Source organism: Sinocyclocheilus grahami, unplaced genomic scaffold (genome assembly GCF_001515645.1).
Source record: "Sinocyclocheilus grahami isolate Dianchi unplaced genomic scaffold, SAMN03320097.WGS_v1.1 scaffold593.1, whole genome shotgun sequence".
Lineage (NCBI taxonomy): Eukaryota > Metazoa > Chordata > Actinopteri > Cypriniformes > Cyprinidae > Sinocyclocheilus > Sinocyclocheilus grahami.
Window position 1 is genome coordinate 160494 of NW_015505772.1, and position 15797 is coordinate 176290.

General features: G+C 39.1%; 1 protein-coding gene across 1 annotated transcript in view; it reads right to left on the minus strand.

Moving 5' to 3' along the window:
- tiam1a (TIAM Rac1 associated GEF 1a) overlaps nucleotides 1-15797 on the minus strand; it is a 61814-nt gene that overhangs the window by 8585 nt on the left and 37432 nt on the right. The window contains exons 14-20 of the mRNA XM_016240556.1: nucleotides 11711-11923; nucleotides 10862-10989; nucleotides 2110-2337; nucleotides 1878-1946; nucleotides 1598-1723; nucleotides 1330-1438; nucleotides 549-728 (exon numbers count right to left, since the gene is read on the minus strand). Of these exons, the coding sequence (XP_016096042.1) occupies nucleotides 549-728; nucleotides 1330-1438; nucleotides 1598-1723; nucleotides 1878-1946; nucleotides 2110-2337; nucleotides 10862-10989; nucleotides 11711-11923 (1053 nt within the window). The remainder of the gene's footprint in view (nucleotides 1-548; nucleotides 729-1329; nucleotides 1439-1597; nucleotides 1724-1877; nucleotides 1947-2109; nucleotides 2338-10861; nucleotides 10990-11710; nucleotides 11924-15797) is intronic.

The following is a 15797-nucleotide window of genomic DNA, read 5'->3' on the forward strand; positions in this document are numbered from 1 at the left end:
TTTTCAAACATTTAACCAAGCTATTTAATTTGGAGGAAAACCGCAAGGACCCTTAAAGCTTCTGACAACGCTTCTCATTACAAGTTTAGGAAGATGTTTGATGGTGTTCTCAAATGCATAAGTCACCCAAATTCAGAGCACCTCAGTTCATTTTGCATCTACTCTGAGACACTGAAAACACTGGGTTATGAGCTACTCTGGTGTAAATCAACACAGTGATGTGCTTCACTCCGAAACACGCAGCACACATTTAACTAAATTGTGATTTGATAAAAGTGCACTAAGCCATATTGCGATTTCAGTCTTATTTTGATTAATCATTTTACAGGTAATAACTACTATAGTTTACTCCGACTACGCTTTGATAAACAGTCTGAATGAACTGCAAGGGCAAACAAATTTCAAAAGAGCAAGCAAAATTCTGTTTTTAAACGTTTTCAAAACCTGCTCATCTAGCTCAGAAGAGGAGCTGCATCATATTACACTACAAATAGATCCACCCATGGCCTAAGATTATGCTCAATTAGTATCTAAATCGCCATATTTACCATCCAGATGGTAATGTTCCTCGCTGTCAGGGTTGGTAAGGGAGTGAAGCTCCCTCAGGAGTAGTGGGTATTTTAAGACTCTCTGAATGGGTTTGATCAGGTAGGACTCCAGCGTGGAAGAGTGCTGTTGCCTGGGGTTCCTCTCAGCCAGGAATGCCTTGAACTCCGGGTCTGTTTTAGCTGCACCAAAAGTGTGGAGGAGAAGTTATGGGATGGCACAGGAATTTCAAATCAGTTGTAAACTAGACTTTAACTTGGACAGGGGTCTTAACTTGATATAAAGACAATTACATTTGAGTAAATCAACTTTCTCAACTGCAAGAATGTCGGGCTCACATTTTAGATGAAAGTTTATACTCCAACACATTTATCCATAGAAATTTCAGTCAATCAAGTTAAAACTTGATCCTCTCTTCCCACAGGAAACATCTTCATTCACATACATCAGCGGAATAGCTTTGGTGCCTTGGGAAATGACAATTTTTCACAGTAGACCCCTAAAAAGGGTCATTATTCCTCAGTAAAATGCTTTGGGGTACATCATTTGCTTGTGAGAGAGTAAAAACACCCCTCTAGCTTTGAATAAACTATGAAAACTGGCCTTTGGCAGTTGGTAGGGCTTCAGAACAACAACTAATAAAACTAGCCAACATAAAGCATAGTCACTGAACATGGCAATTAAACGACAAGGAATGGTACTCCAGGAACCAAGGGCTCTCCTGCACTTTAAAACATTGTGCTAATGCTAGTAAACCAGTCTCTGAAAGTTCAGTGGCATTACCTTTGGTAAGGACCTTTGGGACCTTTGTGTGGCTGGCACAAAAAGCACTGTAGATCTTAAAACGATCTGCATAGTACAGGAAGGATCCACCAAGAGAAAACAGAACTTTCTGGAAGTTAGAAGACAATGAATTAGAAAACACTGAATGATTCATCAAAACGTGCAATTAGGAGACAATAGTGACCTTCTTATGGTGCCAATCATATTTAGCATCTACTCAGATGATCCAAAATCATGTAATAAAAAAAAAATGGACTAATAACTGCACCTTGAATTGATCCACTCTCTCCAGTTTGTCTAAATCTGGAACTAATCTGGTTCCATCTTCCAGAGTTTTCAGAAACTCCACTTGGAATTCCACCATCTCCGCCAAGTTTCCAAAAAGCACATCCAGCTATGAGTGTAGAGGGAATAAGCGATTTGTGAATCTTATTTATCAATAATATTTTCAGAAGTTAATTATATTATTCATTCTATATTTTAAAATATATAATGAATATTTTCTTTTTAATATAAATAAATATAATGAATATAAAAAAAATTCTCACCTCATCCTGTGAGAGGATGCTCTCCTTCTGTAGGGGGTTCAGGTAGCGCTCTATCAAAATGTTCAGGTCCTGTAGATAGAGAGAGTCGAAGACTTGTTCATGTTTGGCTTCAGCGCAGCTTTTATATTACAAGTTTTAAACCAGGAGTGATTTTCATCCAGCAGGTTTATCATGATCAAATCTAACATGTTAAAAATCGAAACAACGCTTTAAAAGCACAGCAAATACTGACCTTAACATAGGTCCTCTCAGTGTCCACCAGCTCACTGATGACCTTACGCAGTTTATCAGCATCGGAGAGCTGGCGTGGGGTGAAGAGAACTGGTAGGGGTGAGATGGGGCTGGGCACACAGGATGAAGAGAAGGAAGATGTGGAGGAAGATGAGGAACAGGAAACGGGACCCTCGGTGGAATTCATATCATGAAGGTTGCGGCAGAAAGCAGTCACCTGCTCTGTACTCTGTGGAGACAAACAAAATGTCAATGTCAACACCAGGAGCAATCAAAGGCTGAAATACACTACATGACTTTTAAAATCTGAACATATATATAAAAAATAAAAAAAAACACAAAAAAATAAAAACTAAGAGAATGCTCACACACACATGCCTCTAAAATGTTCACCAGCAACAAGCACACACCCACACAGGTATTCAGAGTATTCGAGATTCAGAAAGATGCATTTCCAGTTCCAAACACGCATTCAGAGATGTTCTGGCTGAACTCCAAAGACAAGGCACATCATGCCTTGGCTGAAGTGTAATTACAACTGTCTGTGCGATAAATAACTTTAAGATGGTCTATGTCAGATCTTTGAAAGGACTCTGTTGTAATTTAGTACCGAACAGTTCGTCTCCTTGGGAAATATGGCACTGGGTGGATTTTCCATCTAGGAACTTGTCAACAAGTTTTCAAAGAGCACACCTTGCCCTTAGCCAAGATTACTTTGACTTACCACTATTGAAAACACCCTCATATTTCTATAAACATACAAAAATTAAATCTAAAAACCGCATCCCCTTGTACTACTTACTGAATGTAATGCATTTTTTTGACATCACTGACAAACATTACACAACACACATGCATCATCTAGCTTCCAAATACTTGAAAGAAAGCAATTATCCACCTAAACAATGCAAACCTGTCCAAAATGACAGATTCCAATCCAAAGATCTTCAACCTCAGTGTCACATCTCGTATGTCACAGCACTACAGCAAGAACTCAGACTCAGGATAGTGTTCAGGAAGAAGTGGAACGGATTCACACAGACAGGAGGAACAGAGGACAGATGGGGCTTCCAGCAGCATGAATTCCTCTTTGATAAACACATAGTGACGGACTGACAAAAAGCCCGCACACCCCAGCATGCCTTAACCAGCCTGGACAGCCTGGAGAGAGGTGGTGCGATGTAGGGAGATAAAAGTAATGAGCTCTATCGTTTTTCTGGTTTACAATTTAAGCTTTATCGACAACATCTGTGGCATGCTTTGGACAAAAATGTGGACTTTTCCTTGTTCTGTAAACAAACAAAAAAAAACACACGTACAGTAATGTGCTTGCAGTGGAAGTCTATGGGGAAAGTGTTCCAGCAGGGTTGAACCAAGCAGCTTTCTGTTCGTGTGGTGAATTTGTGTGTGACCAACTTGAAACCGGTGCAAAATCTGCATTTTTTTGCACTAAAGATCGCGTGGATTCACAATGAAATGACTGGATTGTGCCCACAACAATTCACTGAACAATAAGACATGGTGTACACACGTACAGTAATGTGCTTGCAGTGGAAGTCTATGGGGAAAGTGTTCCAGCAGGGTTGAACCAAGCAGCTTTCTGTTTGTGTGGTGAATTTGTGTGTGACCAACTTGAAACCGGTGCAAAATCTGCATTTTTTTGCACTAAAGATCGCGTGGATTCACAATGAAATGACTGGATTGTGCCCACAACAATTCACTGAACAATAAGACATGGTGTAAAAATCACTCTTTTGAGGAGGGACTACTTTTCTAGGTGGATAAATTTCAGGATATGTTCTACCGATGTAAAGTCACATAAGCAAAATTTTGGTAAACTTTCATGGGTAGCATAGTGTAGCACCACTCACAGAAGTCGCTTTGAAACCAAGTAGCTTTATGTTGGTCAACATGGTGAATTCGTGTGACCAACTCGAACCCATCGCGAAAAATGCACAGGGAACTTTTCCCACTCATTTTTTATGAAATCAGAGAACTTTCTGGCCCTGCATAGACAGCAACCCAACTACCATGTTCATGGCCCAGAAAGGCATTAAGGACATTGTTAAAATAGTCCATGTGACATCAGTGGTTCAACTGTAATGTTATGAAGCTATGAGAATTTTTTTTTGTGCAAAGAAAACAAAATTAATGACTTTATTCAACAATTTTTTTCTCTTCCGTGTCAGTCACGACACGTGTTCACGAGAGTACCACGAAAAGTCATTATTTTTGTTTTCTTTGTGCATAAAAATGTTCTCGTAGCTTCATAAAATGTCACATTGACCATTTTAATGATGTTATTACTACCTTTTTGGGCCTTAAATGTGTTAGTTGCATTGCTGTCTATGCAGGATCAGAAAGCTGATATCAAAAATATCTGTGTTCCGAAGATGAATGAAGGTCTTACAGGTTTGCAACGACATGAGTAATTAATGACAGAATTTTAGTTATTGGGTAAACTAACCCTTTAATACACTTACAATAGTGTTCTAGCAAGTTTAATTGCAGAAACGTGGATTTATAATTCTGCTGAGAATTATTTATTTCCAGTAACAAAGCATGCTATATGGGGGATGGGTACTACTTTTCTAGGTGGATGAATTTCTGTTTACGCACTACTGGCATAATTCCAATGGGTGGAATCTGCTCTATGTAAACGGTGTTACTTTATGGATAGTTACATAACAAAAGTTACATCAAAAACCAAGCAAAAGTAACTGGAAGTAACTTTTTAATTAGTCATAACATGATTCAAAAGGCTAGATAGATACCATTTAAGTTTGCGCAGAGAAGGTTGGTAAAGGACTTCACACCAGTCCCATCTTAACACATGCAATGTATGTGCTACAGTTATGCTATTAAAACACTTTAATAATTTGTGTTACTGCTATTTTTTTAACAACAGAGAGACAAATCATCATTTTAAGGGATAATTGTGGTCATTAAGTTGTATTGAACCCAGAACATCAGTTTAAATGCTTGAAAACCATTCTGCGCAATATTATACATCTACACAACATACTAATCCAATAAATCTGACAGACACAGAGTATTATAAAACAGAGCTCATGAACTGTTATATAATGCTGATTAAGTAGATCACACACACACAAAAGAAAAACACACTCAAGCTCACCAATTGCAGCATGTCATAGATGGACTCTGAGGAGCGTTTGGAGCTCCTGTGCCTCCACAGCACAGACATTCTGTCTCTCAGAGGTCACAGATTTCACACCAATGCGACCCGCAGTAAAACCACAGGAAGCGCCTCCACCTCCAGCTTATCTTTACGCACAAAATGTGTCACTACATTCACTGAACAATAAGACATGGTGTAAAAATCACTCTTTTGAGGAGGGACTACTTTTCTAGGTGGATGAATTTCAGGATATGTTCTACCGATGTAAAGTCACATAAGCAAAATTTTGGTAAACTTTCATGGGTAGCATAGTGTAGCACCACTCACAGAAGTCGCTTTGAAACCAAGTAGCTTTATGTTGGTCAACATGGTGAATTCGTGTGACCAACTCGAACCCATCGCGAAAAATGCACAGGGAACTTTTCCCACTCATTTTTTATGAAATCAGAGAACTTTCTGGCCCTGCATAGACAGCAACCCAACTACCATGTTCATGGCCCAGAAAGGCATTAAGGACATTGTTAAAATAGTCCATGTGACATCAGTGGTTCAACTGTAATGTTATGAAGCTATGAGAATTTTTTTTTGTGCAAAGAAAACAAAATTAATGACTTTATTCAACAATTTTTTTCTCTTCCGTGTCAGTCACGACACGTGTTCACGAGAGTACCACGAAAAGTCATTATTTTTGTTTTCTTTGTGCATAAAAATGTTCTCGTAGCTTCATAAAATGTCACATTGACCATTTTAATGATGTTATTACTACCTTTTTGGGCCTTAAATGTGTTAGTTGCATTGCTGTCTATGCAGGATCAGAAAGCTGATATCAAAAATATCTGTGTTCCGAAGATGAATGAAGGTCTTACAGGTTTGCAACGACATGAGTAATTAATGACAGAATTTTAGTTATTGGGTAAACTAACCCTTTAATACACTTACAATAGTGTTCTAGCAAGTTTAATTGCAGAAACGTGGATTTATAATTCTGCTGAGAATTATTTATTTCCAGTAACAAAGCATGCTATATGGGGGATGGGTACTACTTTTCTAGGTGGATGAATTTCTGTTTACGCACTACTGGCATAATTCCAATGGGTGGAATCTGCTCTATGTAAACGGTGTTACTTTATGGATAGTTACATAACAAAAGTTACATCAAAAACCAAGCAAAAGTAACTGGAAGTAACTTTTTAATTAGTCATAACATGATTCAAAAGGCTAGATAGATACCATTTAAGTTTGCGCAGAGAAGGTTGGTAAAGGACTTCACACCAGTCCCATCTTAACACATGCAATGTATGTGCTACAGTTATGCTATTAAAACACTTTAATAATTTGTGTTACTGCTATTTTTTTAACAACAGAGAGACAAATCATCATTTTAAGGGATAATTGTGGTCATTAAGTTGTATTGAACCCAGAACATCAGTTTAAATGCTTGAAAACCATTCTGCGCAATATTATACATCTACACAACATACTAATCCAATAAATCTGACAGACACAGAGTATTATAAAACAGAGCTCATGAACTGTTATATAATGCTGATTAAGTAGATCACACACACACAAAAGAAAAACACACTCAAGCTCACCAATTGCAGCATGTCATAGATGGACTCTGAGGAGCGTTTGGAGCTCCTGTGCCTCCACAGCACAGACATTCTGTCTCTCAGAGGTCACAGATTTCACACCAATGCGACCCGCAGTAAAACCACAGGAAGCGCCTCCACCTCCAGCTTATCTTTACGCACAAAATGTGTCACTACCCGACCATGAGAGCGAGAACCGAGCTACTTCGACCAGAAACAGATACGCAGAGTGTCTTCTTCACTACGAACTCTACATACCACGATAGCTTCCCTGTACACACAGCCTCCTCCCTCCTTTCCTAGAATTTCTTCCTATGTTTCTGCTTGTCTGAGCTGGTTTCTAGCCGGATGGATGGAATGGGGCTCTGACAGCTGTGGTGGTACAGTAAACACACAGAGAGAGGGAGAGAAAGAGAGAAAATAATAATAATAATAATCATCATCTTGTCGGCAGCAGGATGAGGAGGACAGAAGGGGAGGGGGACACTGGGATAGCCACAAGCATCACATTATACCACAGCTGGGAAAAGCACAGCTCTCAGGTGAAAACGTCAGCATACCGAGAACAAAGACGACAGGTGTGGCACAATGTTGGTCTTTGTTATGAAGAAAGTGTGGAAAATAATGAACTTAGACGAAGATGGCCTTGTCAGAGCTTCAGTGCAGCTATAAGTGCACAGGTTTCTGATGTGCTGAGGTACTCATACAGGTGATCAAGGTTTGAGGCTGGCTTACAACATGTCCTAAATTACTCCCCTTTTCTCTTAGTAATTTGATTATGATTCAATTAGTTTCTAAAAGGCAATATTTTTTTGTTTACTTATTTTAATTTTGGATTAAATCTTAGTTTTTCATTTGATATTTAATTTCTGCTTTATTTTGAATAAACAAACTATTTTTAATCATTTTAGTCAACACTGCTCACTCAAGTGCTCATGTTTCCATGTTCCATATCAAGTTTCAAAAAAACTTCAGGATAAATATTTAATAAATAAATATCAATCAATCATTAAATAAAAAAAAAAACATAATAAAAAGGCTAAAACTACAATCATACCTTAACCCATTCAGCCAATATTTTTGGTCATGAGTCCCCAACCTGCTTGTTGCTCTATTAGAGTAGGTAATATCTATCTTTAAGCAAAAACACAGAAAATGTTGTCAGACCCACAGTCACACACTTGACAGAAGTCTTTAATGGCTTTTTAACTCATCTTATCAATGCATAGACTCACAGAAGACAGGAAGAAGAATGTTTCCTTCCTTGGAAAGCAATGAAATGCCCTTATCAGGCTCTCAAACTGACTTCACAACTGCACACATTAAACGGGGCCCAATTTCTTAAAGGAGCTTTCACTTTCAAAACGGTCTTGAATTTCATCCACGGTTATCTAAACACTTTGCATTTTAACCTTGAAACTCTTCTTGCACTTAACATGCATGCTACTAAAGCTCATGGGCTCAAATATGAAAGTACAGACCTGCTTAAATGGCAGAACAGCATTGGTTTGCAAAAAAGTCGAGAAACTCCTTAGTTTATACAGGTTCTCTCTCTTTCTCTCAAAACTCACCTTAGACACAAGCTTATCGGCTTTGCAGTACCTCGGAGCATTTACGACTGGAAAAACGTGCAAATCCATAAATTTCTCAGGAGATTTCATGGGATGCATGTTGTAACAAGCATAAAGCTCCACATCATGTGCATCCTCAAACCAATCATGATTAAAAGAATTCTGTAGTACAAACCTCCCTCTCCTCTCCTTTCCTTTCCTTTCTCCACATACACACACACACACAGCTAAGCCAGGCTGATGTATAAAGTCAATATTTAGACAGTTAACAGCCCAAATCCATGAACATGCATTCGTATTTCTCTCCAGAGTGATAAGTCGAGGGAAGAACTGCTCGGATGGTTGAACTCGCATTGTAAATAAGTCTGGAGACTGGCAGGGGAAGAAGTTTTTGGGTTTAGCAGGATGTTGCACCACCCTCTGCGAGATACATGCAGTCATTATCAAGCTTGGAAAAATAATAAAATCCTCCTGTCCTTTGTCTTCTAGGTTGTCTGTTTCCTCCGGCGGGTTTCTCCATAATTTATCAGCGTTAAGCGATTCAAATCGATCTGCATAATCAGCAATTAGAATGCAGAGCTAATTAAAGAAGATGTCCCCCTCTCTCTTTCTCCCTCATCTCAAAGCAAGAAAAGAAAACATAAGTGACGTGAGATAATAACGATAACCAGCCGTGTGATTAATACGGAGAGAGAATGAGAGAAAATGAATCTCATAAATTATGCCCAGCTGAATCAGCTCCTCTCTGCCTGTTATTGTGTCAAAAACCACATACAAATACACATTTCTAAAAGAACAATAGACAGCACAGTACAAGAGAAAGCTTTTAGGTATGCTTTAAAGAACTAAAATATCGAATAGACGAGAGAAAGTGTGTATCTCTGTGTCTAATGGTTTGACAGTGTCCAAAAAGAGCATATGTATTTGGGGGGTTATGTGACTTCACATGTCTGTGTCACCTACCAGCACAATATTAACATCCTAGCAACTGATTCAGCAATATGACACATGAACGGGACAGAGGGGAACGGGACAAGACAAACACGCAACCTCTGACAGAATGTGGTGTTTTGTGGGTGAATTATTAGGGCTAAATGTGTTTCTGCAACAGATGGTGTGCTGGAGAACAGGCCAGAGAGACTGTGGCCGGCTGGCAGTGTCGGTGTGACAGACAAGGGCGCAGAGAGAAAGAGACAACATAAAAAAGACAAACAAAAGAGGGCAAAAAAAGGAGGCCAGCCATCAAGTCAGTAAACAGTTCTACAGAGAGCAAACACAGGCTATAGAAGGAAAAAATAAGTCATGAAAGAGACAAATCAATCAATCCTGAGAATTACTTTATAACATTTACACTGAGAAAAAAACACTGCAGTGTGGAGTGGAAGTTGCATAGTATGTGTTTTTAGTGCGAGTCCAAACGTTTGAGACCACATTGAAAACCTGGAATTCAAAAATACAATTTAAACCTGGAAATACTTTGACGATTTTGGAAAAGAAACGCGATTAAACCTTCTGGAGTTCATGCAGCTTGAGTGCTGCTGACATTAATGCAAATATTTCAGTTCTTTTCACTCAATTTGTTCTGCTGATTAAATATTAAACTGAAAAGTTAAAAATAAAACTACAAAAATCTTATTTTTAATGTAAAAGTGGGTGCAGCCATTTGTAACTTGAATGTGCAAGGCATTTTAAGTGTACAAAAGCAGTTCCTATGCTGCTTGATATTGATGAACTGGTATTTGGGATCATATAAATCTTAATTTTTTATTGTAATTATAAACACACTGATGTGTAGCTCAAATAGTTTTACCGTTTACTGCACTTTGCGGTTGTCCTAGTCATTTATCAATAGCAGCAATGAATCAATTCTCGAGCATGCACAGAAAATAGTTCACTTCCATGTTGTAAAATAAGGTGGTTAGGAGCACATTCACTAGTAGTCTCAAACATTTGGATCCTTAAGTACTTGCATGAGTGTGTGTTGACAAGTTTCATCCTTCCTTGTGTAAGTGGTTCATCGCTGATCTTGACCTTCATTAAGCAGACTATGTCATCACTTCCACTCTGTGTGATAGTATGAGTGTGTGTACGTGTGAAGAACCACAAGGCAAGACAACCTGTCTTCCCATCTGCTGCCGTCTCTGAACACAGCCTTAAAATCAAAGGTCACTTAGATCACATGACACAAAGCCCTTAACCAGCCATCTGATTTCAGTCCGCCTCTGACCTCGACACCCTTCAATATCAGAAAATAAAGAGTCTATTTACCCACCCCAAACAGAAGCAGAGGCCACAAAACACCACTAAAAAGACCCAGCTACAAAATAAACTAGGATGCCAAGCTCTGTGAATCAAAACCAGAAGCTCATTCTACTACAACTCAGCCAGACAAACTGTTCTAGCAGAGTTTTTTTTTTTGATGAATCTTCATAGCAGGTGGTCTCTAACCTTGTGTGCTGAGTCCGTTTCATCCTCCAGGCTGTCAGCAGGGCTCTCAGCCATTAGGTTTACCCTGACGTCGCCTGTGTCATCAGGGCTGTGCAGCACCAGGCCAAGACCTTCATCCAGGATGTCCTCTAGAGGGAGCAATGGAGACAGACAGGGACAGGATGAGCTACAGGACTGTACTGTACAAGACACAAGCTGTCACAGGGTAAGTACTGATATTACATAGTCTCCTGACACTCCTGAACTTTTTTTAATAATCTAAAAATAATTATAATAAATATAAATGTGTATATTTTTTAACAATAAAAATAATTTTATTCAGCAAGGATGCATTTATTTGATCAAAACTGACAGTAAAAACATTTGTAATATTACAAATGATTTCGGTTTTAAATAAATTATCTTCTTTCAAACCTTCTATCGATCAAAGATTCCTGAAAAAAAAATGTATCACACTTTCTACAAAAAATATTAAGCAGCACAATGGTTTTCAAGATAAGAGATGTTGAGCAACATCTAAAACTTTAAAATTGCAATAATATTCCAAAATTCTGTTTTTATTGCATTTTTAATTATCAATCCAATCTTGATGAGCATAAGACTTTTCAAAAACATTAAAATCATCTTATCAACCCTCTTGAACTAGAGTGTATTTCTAGTAGTACTGTATGTTGGTGTATAGTCAACTTCTAGTACTGATTTTTATGATTTCTGAATCTCAAACGTGGAAACAAAACTATTTAAAAGGTGGAGCAATCTCTCTTCTAGTAGCAATGCCAAATAAAACTGATAATGACAATACAATACACAAATATATGGAAAAAAAGAGAATGCAGTGATGAAGTTTACCCTGACTTTGGGAGAAGATGTCAGTGCAGAGGTCCTGCGCCCCGTCCGATCGGCGGGGAGGCATCTGGCACAGCTGGTGCGGATCGGTAGCAGGCAGCGTGCTGACAGTCAGGGTGAGAGAGGGCAAAGAAAACGCAGCCTGCATGTCAGCCAGCTCCAACACACTCGCCGGCTTACTGTTCAGGTTTAGAATCTCATCACCTGCTCGCAGACCTGAAATCGAGTCAAGTTTGTAACTCCAAAATGTAATTACATCACTCTCACTCACACACACACACACACACACACACACAGTCAACAGACAAAAGTTTCTCTTAAAACATTTAAAAACCTTGTGTGACATCTCCAAGTCACTCTGTGATTTGTTCTTGAGTTTCAGGTGATTGACTGACGTGGATTTGCACCTGGGCTAAATCATCACGCTTTAAAAATGGACTCTATGGAACAATGGATGGGGAACTATTGCTTGTTGTAGGCGTCTGTGCAAGAGTCTACCGGAGCGCTCATGGGATATGGAGGTTACGGGAGGTCGCCGCCGCACCGGAGGAGTTCCCGTTTTGATTAATCTCTACCTAGATCGGACATTTGGGTGTTGAGTTTTGCTATTGGTGTTTGTTTGGACTGTTGTTATTTGTACTACTTACAAGCACTTGTCAATATACTGACTATCACCTACACTGATTACATGTTTTTTTTTTCTTTATAGCTAAATAAATTTGTTTTGTTAAACAGTGGTTGGTTGCTGCGTCTCCCTGATTTTTTGTTGTGATTTTAGGAAAAGAATAGTAATACTTGTTTTCTTGCCGAAGTACAACACGTTATGCTGTCAGAGGTTAATTATTAATGCATAAAGTTAATTATTTATACAACCACACTAAGCAATGATTATTTCCTTACTATTCAAATGTTTTAAAGAAGATTTGTTGTACATAAAGGATGAGAACAAAGAAGCTCATCTGCTCCTCCCCCAACCACCTGACTCCCTCTCTCTAAATTATCAATTACCAACACATCAGCAGCTCAATTAAACTTCAATAGCTCAGTTAACACTCATTAGGCAGGACCGCCAGTTTAATTGATTATTGATGCCCATGTTCCTGCAAGAAATGAATTTTTACCTCTGTTCCTGAGCTTTTATGAATGCTGTATGGCAGTGGTTCTCAAACATGGAGTACCCCCAGCCCTGCACATTTTGTATGTCTCCCTCATCTATCACACCTGATTCAACTCATCAGCTCATTAGTGGAGACTGCAAGACCAGAAGTGGGTGCATCAGATATAGGGAGACATACAAAATGCGCAGTGCTGGGGGTACTTCATGGAGAGGTTTGAGAACCATTGCTGTATGGGTTTACACACATGCATGCATGCACACACTGCCTGAAGTGTGACCCAGTTTTACATGAAGCGAAATGTAATAAAGCTTTTTTTATTGGATGGCTCTGCTCTGCCCCTGGCAATAGAGGGTTGATGAATGTTGGGGTGATGTCATCAACAAGCGCCCCCAGTGCTGTGTGTCCAAACTGTCCTGAGTTTCAGTATTACCTCCAGCAAATTTTGACCGTGTGTATTTCACACACACTCTCTTCATTTAGTTTGGACAGCACATGGTCTTAATGAGCCAATGCTTTGTTGGGGCACATTCTCCTCCGGCCAAAAAAAAATTGCTTCCAGGACTGTCCACTTGGGTTTGTATCCATCTGCCTTTCTATTCATCCAGACAAGCCTTTTCTTGTACACTTCCACTTTTGCAAGGCCTTCTGGGTAGAATTACTAACAAAATTGAAACAAAACCCTGCTAAAAATGTCTTAAACCAACCTGGGCTGCGTTTCCCAAAAGCATCGTAAGCTAAGTACATCGTAGTCCCATTGCCACCAAGGGAGCTACGATTAACTTAGGGTTACGATGCTTTTGGGAAACGCAGCCCTAGTCAGTTTGGTCAGGCTGGAAGACTATCTTAAACCAGCTAAGACCTGTATTAGTCTGATTTAAATGGGTTTTTGCAGCAAGGAGATTGTGTACTTTACTTTCAGTCACATTCAAGTTTAATACTTTGGGGTTTAGCACAAATCCCTGACCCTTAGTATGAGCAATAATAATAATAGCGATGCTTATTTTAGTGAGCGCCGCTAATTAAAATACTCTGACACTCAATAACTGGACTTACTGGAACAGAGAGTATCTGAAACCGTTCTGAAGACTGCTCTTAATGAATGCACTCGCTTGGCACAGATATCACTGGCAGCGCGTAATGGTTTTAATTTGCCCCTCTTGGTAAGCCTGTGCTCATGTGTGGGTTCTTAAAAATGATTTTCCTCCAGTCCGGTGGAGATTTGGGTCAGTCCTCGCAGTTCAGACTCCTGCATATTACCCTGCTAATTTCTCAGCGGTTTATATAGACTACTACAGGTGAGGCATAAGGTTTTGATTTGGACATGGAAGAGCTGCCAAATAGAGGCAGTAAAGTAATCTAGGAACTTTTTTGTGAGGCATTTACACAACATTGTTTTCAACTAAAAACCGAAATGTTTTTATGCGTTTTGGCCATTCATTTACATGACAACAGCGTTTTGGGGGCCTGAAAATGCAAACTTTTTACTGTAATCGTCTCTGTGTAAACTACAAAAATGACAAAACTACAAAAAAGTCGGTGAAAACTTGACAACCATGTATACAGTGTTTTCACAGACCCATGTGAAACTGTGATTTGACATGTTTTGGTCATTGCATGTTGCGACTTGCTTCCATTGTGGTGTGGCTTGTTTCTTTTGTGTAGTGTTCATTTTGTTGAGTTACGGCTTGTTTCCGTTGTGTTGTGCTAATTTTGCTGTGTTGTGCTAATTACGTTGTGTTGTGCTAATTTCGTTGTGTTGCGACTTGTGTTGGAGCTTTTTTCTGTTGTGTTGCAGCTTGTTTTGATTGTTGTGGCTTGTTTCTGTTGTGTTGTGCTAATTTAGTTGTGTTGCGACTTGTGTTGGAGCTTTTTTCTGTTGTGTTGCAGCTTGTTTTGATTGTGTTGTGCTAATTTCATTGTGTTGTGACATGTTTCCGTTGTGTTACGACTTGTTTCTGTTGTGTAGTGCTAATTTTATTGTGTTATGGCTTGTTTCCATAGTGTTGTGCTAATTTCATTCTATTGCGACTTCTTTTTGTGTTGCGAGTTTGTTTTCATTGTGTTGCAGCTTATTTCTGTTGTGTTGTGGAGATTTTGCTGTTTTGTGCACTACTGTGTATGTGTATATTTGTGTGTGCGCGTGTATATAGGATTGTTTCTAAAGTAACTTGACTTGAAATTGTGTGGCTTTATATTATGACAAGCTAGTTTCAAAGTATCTTCCCCAACACTGTATATAACTGAACTGTAATGAAGAACTGCTATCTGCTGAGTTCCGTCACACACCTTTGGCAAATGCCAGACCTCCAGCTTTCACATCAGTGATATGAAGCTGCTGACCTCCATCCTCCTCTACTACCACCACTGAAAAACCTGGAGAAGAGAGAAAGAGACATAAATAACTAAAAAAGAAACAAAGAAGAGGAATAAATCAGATATAAACTGAACAGCATTGTTACCATAGCCTATGGCACAAGACTCATCTCTGTCAAACTGGATGACTTTGGTTGTCTTGGCACAAATTTCGATTTCTTTGTAGAGCTGAACAAAGGAAGAGAGAGAGGGGCTCATATTGATTGCACTCTATGGATGCACAGTTCATTTACAGTATGACTTCAGAAAGAGCTCACATACATCATGGAAAATGTCTTAGTCTGCTGAAATTTATGGCATAGGTATACAGTATACGCTAAATAAAAAAAGCTAATTCTCAAGAGAGCCTGAGACAAAACTGGGGCTTTGATCATTTCAGGGAGAGTAAAAGTTAGAGAAAGTCAAGTCTCTACAGAGAGAAAAAGAAAAGATGAGAGGAGACATGGAAAACACAAAGACTCTGTCATCTTAGAAGAACTACCATGAAAAAAAACAGCAAAGTAAATTAGCTTTTGAGGTTGCACAGTCGTTGCAGAGGTGGTTCCCCCCCCCCCCCCCCCCCCCCCCCCCGGGGGACGAAAGACACTTAAGAGGGCTTA